The sequence below is a fragment of the Ammospiza caudacuta genome, chromosome 6 (genome assembly GCF_027887145.1).
Source record: "Ammospiza caudacuta isolate bAmmCau1 chromosome 6, bAmmCau1.pri, whole genome shotgun sequence".
NCBI lineage: Eukaryota > Metazoa > Chordata > Aves > Passeriformes > Passerellidae > Ammospiza > Ammospiza caudacuta.
In genome coordinates this window covers 36,613,685-36,626,054 of record NC_080598.1, presented here as the reverse complement: position 1 = coordinate 36,626,054, position 12,370 = coordinate 36,613,685, and the positions used below count along the sequence as shown (strand labels likewise).

Here is a 12,370-nt window from a genome sequence, read left to right as displayed (position 1 = left end):
GAATATCATCCCAAGTATCAAACCCAAAGGAATATTATTTAGAATCAGAACTGTTGACTATCACTTTTTTCCACCCACACACTGGAAGGTATTCCATCCTGGTATTAACAGATACAGTGTAATATAATAAACTGTAGTTAAATCACAAAAGGAAAAGATGGTAAGGAAGCTACTGAGTTAAGATAGTGCAAAACAAAAATTGAGGAAAAGATGCCTGAAGAATGCTCCAAACTGGGATCTAGCACAGGGCAAGAACTGAGGTCAAGCTAAAGGTTTCAGCAGACATAATCAAGTCATGGATGCATATAATGTTGGCACATGTACAGAATATATTATGTCTTACTGTATCTTCAAACAGTTCATGTCTACTTCTTACAAAGAGAAACACTGAAGTTGTTTTCATAGAATGTCAATCCCAGAAGAGAAAGAACATTAATTCAAAAGAAGAAGAACTTTGCTATAAGTCATTTGAAAATCATAATTTCATTCTGCCACTGTTGGGTGTCTATCAAGCTGAGGTCAGGACATTCTCGTAGTAAATTCCAAATCTTTACTTTTTGTCCTCATAGCACTGTTGGCAAGATCCTGAAAGATCCCTACTGAATCGAAATGATGCTCCGCTGAGTGATTTTTGAGCCTGAAGTGTGAATTCCATAGTTTGCATGAACTACCTACATCTTTCGCTGCCAGCTCTGCTCTTACACGCCAGGGCGCATCAATCCCAACTTGCAATATCCTGAATATTAGTCTATAGTCTATTCTGAACTCAGCAAAAACACCAAGCAAAAATACATGCTGATTCCCCAGGGTCCACAAAACTTCACAGTGGATTGAAAAGACAAAAAATTTAATTGCCCAATTGCTGTTGAAGAAAAGATCAACAAACTCTACGTATCTACGCATCTACAACATAAGGGTAATAAATATTTACTGTTTTAAGATCATTTGGCTTCTGTTCCTCAATCATAAAAGACTAATAAACATTTCATCATCATAAAATTTGCATAATTTCAAATAATTTTTTTTACTACAATGATTAAAACCTCAGTTTTGTTCCTTCCTTATTTATTCTGGAAAATATATTCCATTTCTAAAATATATTGAATTGCTTACTTCTGCTGTTGAATTTAGGAGCTTAATACCTGTCCATACGTAGCCTTAGGAAGTTCTAAAAACTCATTTAAAGAAGATTTTAATTTTGGAAAATTCATGTTTAAAAAGATACAAAATCTATATCTTCCATTATTAAAATTTCAAATTCAAATACTTTGTTTGTGCATTATACAGTTCTTCACGATGTTTTTTTATGAAAGGTTTTATAAGATATATCCTTTATATGCTATTTTGGAAAACAAAAATATTTAAATATTAAAAACATTTACTAAAATGGTTACTTGTTCTGGTATATTTGATATGTACGGCAGAATGGAAATGTTACCAAAAGTCAGAAATACTTTGCAAGACAAAACCAGAGTGTTAAATACTGATATTCAGATGAAATGCATAGTTGGTAATAGGAAGGCAAAATCTGGCAAAGGAAAAATAAAAATATGGCTGCCATGTATACTACCAATTCCCCCATAGATGTTTGTAGATTAGAGACAGAACACAGCTGCAAAGGACAAGTGAGTGATCCTGTAGCAGAGGTACACCTATTCATTACTGCTACTTTACTCCTGTGGCAATTTTTAAAAGTAAAACTACTTATTTTACACTATAAGGAAAAATAATGTTGCTTAATTAAATTAAAGTGCTCTGTGGGGGTAGAAAAAAAAAAGGCAAAACAAAAACACCAGTGAGAAATTCTCCTTAATGTTTGAATTGCTGACCAGTGTTACTGGTTACATTATATTTGAAGAGATATGAATTTTTCCTTGGGTATGATGACTGTACCATAGCACCAGAAAATCTGGCACCTGCTTATGGACAATTGCAATATGAGATTTTTAACTGGGTTACTGAAGCAATTTTCAATTAACACACTTTTCTGAATTCAGTTGATGGCAGTTCCAGGATATGGAGACCAGTTGCAATGTAAGAGACGTTTCTCCAAAAAAACAAAGATACAAAGCTCATTAATTTTAATCTTTGAAGGATTATGCACAATATGATACTGTTATGATCATTAAAGTGTATGTTTGAATGGAACAAAGTTTAATAAACCGACTTCCTGCTTTCTCAAGAAAAATGGATATAAAGAGATGATAAAACCCCACCCTCCTCTGAGTGGGAAGATTCATACAGTAATAATCTAACAACATTTCTTCCTGAAAATAAAACAAATTCCACATAAGCTTCTGAAGCAAAATATTGTTCCTGAATTTTTCTGTAAAATAATACAAAGACAAAACAAAGTATAATTGCATAGCCATTATACTAGGTTTGTAGACTCAAAAATATTTCAGGCATTTTCAACAGATGTCAGAAAGTCTTGCCTAAATAATTCTGCACAACAGAGGACAATGTATTACATGAGAAGAATATTGGTAAGATAGGCAGGTATTTTTTGCAACAGAATAGGTTGAGACAGTTCACAAATTATTAGAGTGGTACTATCCAGACAGAAAATTCTCTAGTAGAATTTTTTTAATGCAAATTTTTAGTCCACTTTTCCATTATACTTTACTGCCTCCTTTTCATTATTCCAAATAGTATGTAATATTCTGTTCAATTTGTTATTATTTTGAAAAACAGAACAGTTCTTCAACCTTGATGTTCTTTTAAATGGTTAAGCAGCACCACAAGCCTCAAAAATGATTAAATTAAATAAATTAAATAAATAAGCATTTCAGGATTCATGCTACCTATAAAGAAGTTTGAGCTTTAACAAGGAAACTGAAATATCCTCAGCTGTTCCTAAATTCTGTTTATATTCTAGGCAGATTATAAAAGTATGACAGGTTTTTTGTCTAATTATAATATACAACAGAAGTGTGCTGTTCTTGAGACTCTCTGAAAAGAATAATTTAACCAGCTTTATTATCACAAAATGAAGAACTGATGAGAGGTAAGTTGTCTACAAGTTTTAAAAACACAAATTTAAAACACTTTTGTTTTACACATTTTGTTTTGCACTTAGAGAGAATGAAAAGAGATATAGTGGCTTTATAACTGTATTCATTTCAGTAAAGGGGCATATATTTCACATGGAGTAACAAAAATTCCTACCTTGATGGACTGACTGTAAGGTCCTATGCTGGCAGGTGCCCAGTGGGAAATGCTCTGTACATGCATGACCAGCTTTTCACCATGTACTACATCATCTGTTGCCATGTCATACTTATGTGCAAGGCAGTCAATGCAAAACAGCACTCCATCAGGTAACAGTGTTTCCACACATACTCTGAAAACACAAGATAATTATTTTTTTCCAAACAGAACTTTGCTTGAACCAACTTCCAACATTTGTTTTCCACTTTTGTTTTATGTCTGGACATTATCTCAGGAAATTTTGCCTGGATCATACAGCAAAAGTTAAAGTATTGGAATAACCTGCTAGCATTAACACTTCTATCCCCTCAAGGACACTGCTGGCTCACAGACAGCTTCTTGTCCACCAGGACTCTCAGGTCCTTCTTTGCAGAACTGCTTCTCAGCACTTCAGTCTCCAGCCTGCAGTGCATGCGAGTGCATTCCTTCCCAGGTGCAGGACCCTGCATTTGACTTTGTTGAATTTCACAAAGTTGTTCTCTGCTTGTCTCTCCAAGCTGTCAAGGTCCTTCTGCAGGGCTGCACAGCTCTCTAGGGTATTGACCACCCCTCCCAGCTTGGTGTCACCAGTGACCTTGCTGAAGAGGAATCTGCACCTTTAACCAAGGCACTGATGAATAAATTAAACAATACTGGGCCCAATATTGAACCTTGGGGCACACTATTAATGACAGGTCTTCAACTAAACCCTGTGCCACTGATTATGACCCTCTGGGATCCCCATTCAGGCAGTTCTCAATCCACCTCTCTGTCCACTCATCCAGGCCCCACTTGCTGAGTTTGCCTATGAGGCTTCCAAGAGACAGCGTCAAAGTTTTCCAAAAAGGAGCAGCAGCATATAGTTCCTTTATAACCTTCTCACAAGTTATTTGTAATACTAGCATATTTTTCTGCTGTACTTTAAGTTGCATGACAGATACATACATATGACAGGACTCAAAATCTACTTAAGCATTCATTTATAAAGTTCACTTCTGTTTCCTCTAAGGAAGACTGAGTGCCTTGATGAACAGACAGACGTGTGTTGCATGTGGCCAGTTAAAAAGCGGGGGGGTTGAGGTCTGTGTGGGGAAATCAACATTTCAAAGCCTGAAAAATAATTATATTTGCAGTCCATGCATAGAAAAGTCATTTAGCTCCCAGCAGGAATCCAACAAAAAATTACTTGTTCTCTTTACATATCATGTAACAGCCTTATAAAATTCTTCCCATCTTGCTTATTTCTTCCAAGAAAACTATTTTTCTCCTCACCTACCACATGTAAATATAGTAGTTTTTCCTCATTACCATCATCATAAGCATGGATGAATGGATTTTCTGCTTGGGCTGGTAAATTTTCAAGACAATTTTGCAAATTTATTGCAGATCCACACCCGAGTCAGTGCTTCCAGCATACCGCTTGTGAGAACTTCCACAACCAGGCCTCTGTACATAATGCAATGATGCAACCATGCAAACTGCTGTATAATTTTTCTTCAGGACAAAATGCAACATAGACAAATATGCAACATAAACACAGTGCTGTGGAAAGGGACCTGAGGACCCTGGTCGATGGCAAGTTGAACATGAGTCAGCAGTGCCCTGGAAGCCAAGAGGGCCAAGCATGTCCTGGGGTGCATCAGGCCCAGCATCACAGCCGGGCAAGGGAGGGGACTGTCCCCTCTGCTCTGCTCTGCCCTGGGGCATGCTCACCTCCAGTGCTGGGGGCAGTTTTGGGTGCCATAGTAAGATATATAGGGTTAGAGAGCATCCAAAGGAAGGCAGCAAAGATGGTGAAGGGCCTTGATGGGCAGCCATATGAGGAATAGCTGAGGTCACTTGGTCTGCTCAGCCTGGAGGAGATTCAGGGGAGAGCTCACTGCAATTACAGCTTCCTCATGAGGGGAAGAGGAGGGGCAGGCACTGATCTCTGCGGTGACAGTGACAGGACTGAGGGAATGGTGTGAAGCTGTGTCAGGAAGGTTTAGGCTGTATCCAGCCTTAGGGAAAGGTTCTTCATCCAGAGGGTGGTTGGGCACTGGAGCAGGCTACCCAGGGAAGTGGTCACAGCACCAACCAGACAGAGTTCAAGAAGCATTTGGAAAATGCTCCCAGGCACAGCATGTGATTCTTAACGTGTCATCTGCAGGATCATGAGCTAGACTTTGACGATCTTTGTGGGTCTCTTTCTACTCAGGATATTCTATGATGCTCTGAAAACTGTTTGTTCCATAAAAATAAAAGTAAAAAGCCATTTTCCTGCAACCTTTTAATCTTTCTACCTTTTTATTTTATTGATGGAAGCCTATGTAGCTGGCTATGCAAATGTGGAGGCCTAAAACATGCAGAAATAAGAAAGTTAAATTGTGAGAACTTGAGTACTATAAAGAGAACCTACAACACGTAGGAGTGGAGACTAATTTTGTGTAGTTTGCAGCTGGGATTAGATCTCTCCTCTGAAGGCAAACACAGCCGACCTTCCCATTTCTCTCTGATTTAATAATCCTGGCCTACAGTCAGCATGTTGAAGAAGCCTCTCTCTGCTTGTTTTGGGTCTGACACACAGGCAGTGTAGTGAAATGTGATAATTATCTTAACAATGTCTTTGAACTATTTGTCTTGCTATACTTAAAATTCACAAGCCTCTATTACACTTCATATTCTGAGATAAGAGTATAAAATATAGGATTTTTCATTAGAAAATTGCTGAACAGTTGGTTTTAAAAATATGAAGAAGACAAGAGGTATGACCAAACGGTTGACCCTGCTTTTAGTGCAGGATTAGACTAGATGACCTCCAGAGGTCCCTTGCAACCTGTATTAACCTATGATTCAAGTGAAATTTCTCAAGCTACATCAGTTCTGCATTCTCAGCATATTATCTCAGAAGCATAAGAAATTACTGTAAAAATTACAAATCACTGTAAAAAGAAATAAGCCACTTTGATGAAGGGAATAAAAATACAAACAAAAAATTAGTTTTAACATACATCTTTAAAAAAAAATAAAATTCATGGACTAGGTGTTTTTTGTCCACTTTCCAATGGAAAACAAACCCACCACACCCAAATAGCATAGAAATCACATAGTACACACCTAGACCACCAAGCAGTTTCATTATGTCAGACATAGACTTGGATGCAACATAGAAGATTTTGCACAACACATATTGAAAAAACGATGCTTTGTGTATGTATGAATTAAAGTGTTAGCATCAGTGTAATTTCTTTTCATACTTGAATTCTTACTGAACATGGAAGTGCAGCTAAGCTATCCATCTAGTGTGATTATCTGAGGGAAACACAAGATATTAAGAACAACCAGACTGAGATTGGACTGAGCCAAAGATCCACCTAATCCAATACTTGTCTGCAACCAGAGCCAAGTGCATATAGGCAGGGGAAGAAAAGAAACAGACTAAATACAGTTTTAAAATAACTGACAGTATCTCATGATACAAATCTCATGCAACTGCTCAGATAATAATTTTGTCAAATGCTTTAGTATTTAACAAAATAAATAGAACAAAGTGTGTAACATTTGTCACAAAGACCTAGAAGGTTCCAGACCTCATCACTTTTAGGAAGACTTAATATTGGTAGTATAGTTCCAGTAATGCTTTAGACACTTTCTCCTGTAACGCACTCATAGAGAAATTGTTGATGTGTGGGCTGGATGAGCAGAGTGAGCTAGAGTGAAAACCGGCTAAACAGCCAGGCCCAGTGGGTGGGATCAGTGGCACAAAGTCTCACAGGTGAAAACCAGGAGTCTATACTGGGCCCACTCCTGCTCAATATCTTCATTCATAATTGGCATGATGAGGCAGTGTATCCTTGGCAAGTTTCCATCCACGTGGATGTTGACAGGATGAAGAAACAGGCACACAGGAACTTGATGAAGTTTGGCAAAGAGAAGCTGCAAGTCCTACACCTGAGGGTGGAACAAACCCAAGGTCCAGGATATTCTGTGGGCCCACTGGCTCAAAAGCAGCATTATAGAGAAGGACTGGAGGTTCCTGATGGACACCAACTTGAACATGAGCCAACAACATGCCCTTGTGACAAAGAGGTTTGATGATATCCTTGGTTGCAGCAAACTGTGACGATATCCTGGGTTTTACTTAAACTTCAGAGAAGCACTGCCAACAGGTCAAGGGATGCAAACAGAAAAGTAAAGCAAATAAAATCCCACCAATACAAACATTTGTCAGTTCAATCAAGTCAAAAAGAACTAAGACTTGCAAACCATGCATTATCCTTCTCTAAGTCCAGATGGGACGGGGGCATTTGTAAACCTTATGGTATATATTAAAGCAAGAATTTCTAACCCTAGTGGTTTTGACATGAGCAGCTGTGATGTTAATACTCCAAAAGGCAGCAAAAGTCTTCTTCTGTGAGACACAAACATTTGGCAAAATGCTTCACAAATATGGCAACAATAATTCAGTCTATTACAGTGCATCATAAATATACTACAGCAGAACTCTAATCCTACCTTGCTGGTGGACACAAATCAAATTCTGTCCCATAAACTGAGTTTATAACACTGAAATCTTTCATGCTCCTCACATATAGATGAACCAAAATAATATCCTTCAGTTTCAATCCCTCTGAAGTCAAATTAGCTGCAGAATAAAAAAACAGCTGTTAAAGACAGAATATTGTAAATGTACTTGGAAAGACAGCATAGGCATGCTGGTTTTGTTCAGCAAAAACAGCTGGTGATAACCTAACTGTTGTCTAAACATGACTGAAGATTTTGCAATATACTACCTTTCCCCATTTAATACTTCTTTCTTTCATTACATTCTTTCCCATGTTTGTTTTCCAAATATACAGAAATAGATTACAAAATAAATTTTATCCACTCTGAGCAGTGGTGAATTCTTGTCCCATGAAAACACATCATGCACTCATGCATGTAGATATGTTACAGCCTGAATTACTTGTATCCATAAATCTGATTGTCTTGGGGGGGCTTGGGGTAGGGTGTTCATTCTGTGACAGCTAGTAATCTAAAAAGGACTTTGAACCACAAAAATACAGAACTGGAAAGGACAATAGCCTTCTTCAAGCAAAAGATCAAATATTTATATGCCATTCCAGAGGGATGGTAGGTCTAAGCTGCTGTTTTCAAAAACTCTCACTGCAATAATAATCTCTGCATAAACAAAGAATTATAAATGGCAAGACAGACAATAGGGAGCAGAAGTGGCCACAGGAGAAATGAAGGAAAGATGAGAGCAGAGGAAAGCTCAAGCAGGCAGCTAAAGAAGAGATACTGAGAAATCAAGATCATCTGAATGTGTATGTATAGAATACTTCAGACATAGTGCTCAGAGAGAATGTATTACTCTCATATAGTCAACCACATAACCAGATATGTCATCAGCTCTGCAGTGTCCCTTTTGTAGCTCATGAGTAATAGAAACTAAATGAAGACAAAATCTTCTCTGAATATAGAACATATATAATATGAAAATACTCATATATAATAAGAGAGTACACTGTGACCTAATTTAAATAAGCCATGTAAAGTTGTTCTCAGTGTAATTTTGGGCATCTTGCCCTTTAATGTTACAGTGTGCAAATGTATATATACTTATGTATTTGTTTTTAAGTTGAGAAGTACAAGGGTATAAAGAAAATCTCTGAAGGTTGTCGCCTTAGTGAGAAACAGTTTCTGTGTTAAACTTTTCAGTGCTTTTGAAGACAATTCAGGATTTTGCACACTTTCATTAAGATTAGTTAGGTCACACCAGTACTGAATTTTGTTCTAAATGTCTCAGTTTTACTTAGTCATATTGCCAATAATGAAGGCAATATGAAGAGGGGAGTTCTCACTTACAGAAAAGAAAGTGTGCACAAGTGATTTAAGAGGTTATATAGCAACTAGAATCCAAGAGCTCCTATGAAATCACAATACATGTCCAGAAATATCACCTGATAAATTAGCATACTATGGCAATTCTGTATGGAAATAGAAATGTACTTGAATGCTAACTGATAGCAATCACTAGGTCAATATTAGCTGTTACATCATCAGTTAAGGAGGAAACAAGGACAATTTTTGAATTTCCAGCCAGCACTTTAGTCAAGAAGAAAGGTCTGCAGCATTACATGAAATGCTGGAGGGGGGAAAAGCCCTCAATCAACGGATACATACCTCTGCACACACAAATATCCCCACTCTAAATTTAAAATATATAAGCCAACAAACTAACTCTAATTTGTGGACACAGAGCAAGCTGAAGGGAGTGATTTGGGTAAATTCATAATTCCAACCTTTACTTTCAAAATATATTTCAAAATACTTTTCCTCCTGCATTATTTAGAAGAATGGTGGGAAATAAATTTTCCCCAGCTTATAATCAAAATAAATTGCTTCCCAAAACACTTTCTCTAGTAGAAAGGCATACATGATGAACTCTTGGGCTCTTCTCAACAACTTCTGTTTTTCAGGGACAAGACCTGAGGTTTCCCTGCATTCCCATTGCATCTGTCCTGGATATACAGGGAAACCTTACAGACTTTCTATTGAATTTCAAGCCATTCATGGTTTCTAATAATTTATAGAATATGATCAGATGAGACTCACCCTTACTTAAGCAGAACTGCCTCAAAAGTTTACATTGACTGAAGTACAGCTTTTTGATTGCTTTTAGTTGGTTGGCATTGTCTGAAGTACAGCTTTTGGATTGCTTTTGGTTGGTTGGTTTTCTGTTTTGTTGGGGTCTTTTTGTTTGTTTTTTATTAAGGGGTTATTCAGAATCCTTAGCTGACAGCCACAAAACACAGTATCCAAACTGTCTACAGGAAGTAGCATTTAAGAACTTTAGCGGGTTGTAATGTATTAAAAATCCACAGTTTCCTTCAGCTTATGATACTTTGCCATGGTACAACTACATCAGAGCTGCTTTATATTATATAAAGCAAAGCAATCTTTGTCATCTTCTAATCATATCTAAAAAAAGTTTAACAAGAGAGTTTAAGAAAACAAATGCATAAACAGCAATACACTTGATTCCCTCCCATTCTTGGCTTCATAGAATTCCATCCATTCTAAAGAACGTTTCATAGCATCTAGTAAGAAATTTCCATTTCCAAATCTTTTTGTCAGCACACATTCACTTTAGAGGTGGTTAAATCAGTTAGCCCAGCAAAGAGTTTGAAAGTACTGTGCTTATTCCAGTCTCACTACAGTGAAGCTGAACTGCTGTACAGATTCAAAATATATGTTCAGAAAAAGCCTTGTGTACATTTGCAGATTAAGTTCTCAGAAACAAATTGTTTTGTTTGTCACGACAGAACCATAATTCATTCAGTTTCCACATTCACTTCTAAAAGGGGAATAACTAAAAGAAATGTGAGAACTGAAATCTTCTGCAAAGGATATGCATCTAAACTACTTTTTTTCCTTATCATCACACAGGTAATGCAAGCAACCTGCTGAAAGCAACAGGCTACTGCACTAGTCAGACACAACATTTTTTGGCAGATGCTAAGGCAAAATTACATAATGTTTCTACAAGCTAACTTCCATTCAAATATAATGAGGAAAAAAAAAGACTGCAAAACCCTCTTGCTTCACTTTATAGATGATATGCAGATTTACACTAAAATCTATTGTCTTTTTCCGTAAAAGTCTGATCATCTCCACCTTGCTGATTTCCAAAAAATCAAATACTATCTTAATGCTTCTTAAAAAAATTCTAGGGCTTCTTTAGCATCCTATATTCAATCATGAATACTCAACTGGACATGCAAAAATATAAGATATATTAGAACAATATCTCATGCAAATTCTATGAGTTTACCCATTTAGATACTAAAAATTATTTCCATTTTTGTGAAAGAAAAGAAGCCTGTACAAACATACTTTACTTAAACTTTAGAATGAAAAAAATGCAAAACAAAACCCTGAGCATTTTATGTCAGAAAAAACCATCATCACTACATGTCAGAATCTTCTAAGGAACCTGGATTTCATGATTCCCAAGACAGCAATTTTGCCTTTACATTAGGAATATAAATGAGATCTACTGCTACTGACCTAATCCTAGATGCCAAAATGTATATCAGTTTTCTAGAAAACTTAATTTAAAATTATGGAAGCTACAAACATGTTTTAGCAAGTAGACAGCATCTATAGCACACATACATACACATACTATATACTTCAAGAATGCTATAAAATGAGCAAGTTCTGTGTAAATAGAGTTTTTACAGTGATATGAACACTACTTTGGCTTTCCAGGGCCTTCAAAGTCAGTCAAATTATAATGTGTTAAATATTAAAGCTGGCAGTCTTCATATCAAAGGTTCCAATCAACTGCAAAATGAGATGGCATGCCAACAACTACAACCTATAAAGTTATAAAACCACATGAAAATACAGATTCTTCCTTAAGATAATATTAAAAACACAATCAGTGACAGCAGATAATGTATTAACTGAATAAAGCACCTCTGAGAGTAGAAAATGCTTCCCGTGCTGCATCTTGAGCATTTTTATCCTTTGATGGAAGGAAGTGGGCAGTGATACCCGAAAACCACTGGTAACCACTCAGGGATTTTCCTGAATTTTGAAGTGTCTTAGCTATGGGAAATGAAGAAAAGAACTATGATTATAACAATGAAAGGTTTCAGATTAACTAAGGATACATTTTAAATTGTTTAAAGAAGAATTTCAACAGAACAGAAACCGACAAACTGTAAAAGCATCTTCAAAAATACAAACAGATTTAAAAGTAAGGATTCTAGGAGGAAAGCTCCCAAATCCTTCTCCAACACTGCCGTCACAAGATATGCATGCAAGTAGCACATTAGCTGAGAGCTTCAGTACTTTTTCTCCTCCTTTCCATTTTTGCTGATCTTTTACAATTTCTCAACCTGTTTGGTTACAGACTTGGCACAAGATGTGACACTGAAAAGCTAAAATATTTGAAAGTATTCAAGTGGCATAAAAACAGATTTTAAAAGTTGTATGCCAAATTTTACTGGAAGTTAGGTGCTTAACCTGGTTCTAATGATCTTTCCAAATGCATAACATGTTTAGACATTTTAAAAGCCCACCAGTTACTTCTCCATATTCAAGAAATACCAAAGACCTAAATCATATTCAATGCCCAAATACTGTTAGCTGTGAAACTTAGTTTTCAGGAAGTTTAACCATCTGTGTA

At 36.6% G+C, this 12,370-nt stretch overlaps 1 protein-coding gene across 1 annotated transcript in view; it reads right to left on the bottom strand.

Annotated features, from left to right (window-relative positions):
* Window positions 1–12,370, bottom strand: part of DPH6 (diphthamine biosynthesis 6) — a 180,189-nt gene that overhangs the window by 97,259 nt on the left and 70,560 nt on the right. Inside the window, exons 9-11 of the mRNA XM_058807369.1 lie at window positions 11,656–11,787; window positions 7,684–7,813; window positions 3,169–3,343 (exon numbers count right to left, since the gene is read on the bottom strand). Coding sequence (XP_058663352.1) covers window positions 3,169–3,343; window positions 7,684–7,813; window positions 11,656–11,787 — 437 coding nt within the window. The remainder of the gene's footprint in view (window positions 1–3,168; window positions 3,344–7,683; window positions 7,814–11,655; window positions 11,788–12,370) is intronic.